The 2,588-nt window shown below is 63.5% G+C and overlaps 1 protein-coding gene across 8 annotated transcripts in view; it reads right to left on the reverse strand.

The window, feature by feature from the left end:
* The window catches only part of CD44 (CD44 molecule (IN blood group)), a 73,387-nt gene that overhangs the window by 3,171 nt on the left and 67,628 nt on the right, over positions 1-2,588 (reverse strand). For all 8 annotated transcript variants that reach the window (XM_006162092.3, XM_006162094.3, XM_006162093.3 and 5 more), the window contains one exon: positions 205-276. In XM_006162092.3, the coding sequence (XP_006162154.1) occupies positions 205-276 (72 nt within the window). The remainder of the gene's footprint in view (positions 1-204; positions 277-2,588) is intronic.

Here is a 2,588-nt window from a genome sequence, read left to right on the forward strand (position 1 = left end):
GGGTGCCTGGGGGGCCCTTATTTGAGGAGGAAGCCTTTGGGTCAGACAAGAAAGGAGCGTGCGTCCCTCCTAGCCAGGGCGTCTGGCTGTGGTCTCCCCTGTGCCTGCAGAGTGCAGAGAGGGGCGACGGGGCAGGGGCTGGCGCTGAGTGTGCCTGGGACCCGGCTCCTCCGCCCATGGGGACCATGGACACCTGGGACTCACCTGGGATTTGGGGCCTCCTCCTGGGACCAGAGGCTGTGGTCGCCCCAGCATCTTGACTGCCGCTCGAGTGTCCTGAGGGAGAGCAGCACTCTCAGCCCACAGCGGGCCTGGAGGCAGGGACCCCGCAGAACCCTGCTGGGCCGTCCGGAACTGGAGAGCCAGCCCAGTTCCCAGTGCTCCAGACTCCTGCTGGGAGCCGGCGCGGCGGGGCTGAGGTCCGAGAACGGGAGCAGTGGGTGGCGGTGTGAGACCCCGGGCCCTGGCAATGGGGCTGCGACAGCCTCCACTTCCCCTGACCGTCCGGAGGCCCAGGGACCTCAGCAGCGGTGGTCATGTGCGGCCCTGCTGTCTAGGCCGCCCCGACTTCACTGCCTGCCATCCCTGGGCCCTCCGCACGCGTCACCTGGGCTGGTTAGGGCGCAGAGGTGCAGGCCCCAACCTGCTGACTCGGTCTTCGTTCAACAAGGCCCCCGGGACTCACGTGCTCCGGGCAGTCGAAGGTGACCCCAGAAGTCACACTGCCAGCCTCACAGACGGCAGCACACCCACTGGGCAGCCTGGGGGGCAAAGGCCCTGCTAACGTGAGTGGTCTGAGGGTTCAGGGAGACGTGCACTGTGAAGACTATGTGTGCATTTAACATTTTTTGCACCAAAATAAACTGTAATTCCATTTCCCAGCTACTTTTTGGAAGGCCCCTCGAGTAAACAAGACAAGGAAATGGTCTCAAAGCGCGGCTGAGCGGGAGGAGTGCGGCCCTGTCCGGAAACCGCCCGCCGTCTCCCATCCCAGGTGGGGCTGGCAGGTGTGTGGAAAGGCTGGGTTCCCACATGCCAACTGCAGTCTAAATCCTGAGCCTGGTGGCTTGAAAATCACACTGGGTGTGTGTGCCCAGGATCCCGAGGAGAAAGGAGAGAGCGCCGCGTGGCCATCTCCCCCAGGGGTGCTTCCTCACTTTCCCTCTCTCTGCATCTCTGTCTCTCCCCTCTCTGGAAAACACTTTCCCTATGGCAAAAACTAAAAAAATAAAAAGACCCTCTTGAATCCAGCTTTTCTGTGCCCTCCATGGCTTCCAGACAGCATTCGGAAATGCCCGCTAGGACAAACTTCTTCCCGCCAGCTGGGAGCCCAGTGCGGAGTCCTGGGGGCCCCCAGGTGTGGGGGCCCGGGAGCCCGGAAGGTGCGCTGACAGGCTGGTCACGGTGGCCACCTCGGGTGGGAGGTTCCTGGGTGTGGTTCGACGTTTACATTCAAGCTCCGAATTGCAGGGCGAGGTCTTCCGACTTCAGTGCGGCTGGCGCTCCTCCCCGCGGGCGCCCCCTCTGCATCCCACCTGCCCCTGGCTTCCGCCCCTGCCCTTGCATGGGGCCTGGGACTCAGCCATGGCCTACGGCGAGGGCTGGCCTTGAGCGCGGCAGGAGCTACGCACTCTGGCCTTTCTCCCTGACTCACAGCATCTCTGATATCTGAAAGGAGGCCCTCGGTGGGTCATAACCTCTTTGTTTACATTTTCCAAAAAGTGTAAACAAAGCAAGGAAAGACCTGTGCGGGGGCCGAGACGAGGCCTCTGGGTGGGCAACACCAGGGCAGGACTTCCGCCCGCCTGGCTCTCACTTCAGGCAATAGCCAAATAGGATGGTGAACAGGCCCGCCCTGCGCCCAGTGCCTGCGGCCCCAGCCAGGGCTGGGCCGGTGTGGGGACTCGTGCCACCCACTGAGCTCTGGACCCTCAGGAGGGAGCCAAGACCCCGGGGGACGTGTGCGGAGAGCCCCAGGTGGTCTGGACGCTCAGGAGGGAGCCGAGACCTGGGGGGACATGTGCGGAGACCCCCAGGTGGCTCCAGGCTGGAGCTTCTCAGCTGTCACTGTGTCCACACCCCGCTCGGCCCAGCAGACCAGGTTAAAGTGCAGATCCTGGTTCGGGAGAGTGGAGCCGGCCGGGACTCTGCATTCCCAGCAAGCCCGCGGGGACGCTGGGGCAGCTGGGATCTCTGGGTTTAGGAGAACACGCCTTTTCATAACACCCTGTTTCCGACATACGCTAGCATTCCTGATTCCTTGTGCTCCTCGGGACCCAGGGAGGTAACCGAGGCCGGTGGCCTGACCTCCTCTCCCCTGAGGGAACAGGAAGGGCCAGTGCCCTGCCAGAGCCCGAGACCCAGTCTCTGTTCCAGGGCATTTCTGGTGACCCTGCCTCCCAGGGCTCCCACGCGCAGGGTCATGACAAAAGCGGGCGCCCTGACTTTGGCTGTAAACGTGTGGGTAAGGAAACCCTGCGGCAGGTCCGGAGCCCGGCACGAGGACAGTCATCTACACGGAGTAGCCGGGCTGCGTGGGGTCAGCTGACCATGGCGCCCAGGGACGCCCCACGAGGAACAAGTGGCAG

The sequence above is a fragment of the Tupaia chinensis genome, unplaced genomic scaffold (genome assembly GCF_000334495.1).
Source record: "Tupaia chinensis unplaced genomic scaffold, TupChi_1.0 Scaffold139733_1, whole genome shotgun sequence".
NCBI classification, from domain to species: Eukaryota; Metazoa; Chordata; class Mammalia; order Scandentia; family Tupaiidae; genus Tupaia; species Tupaia belangeri.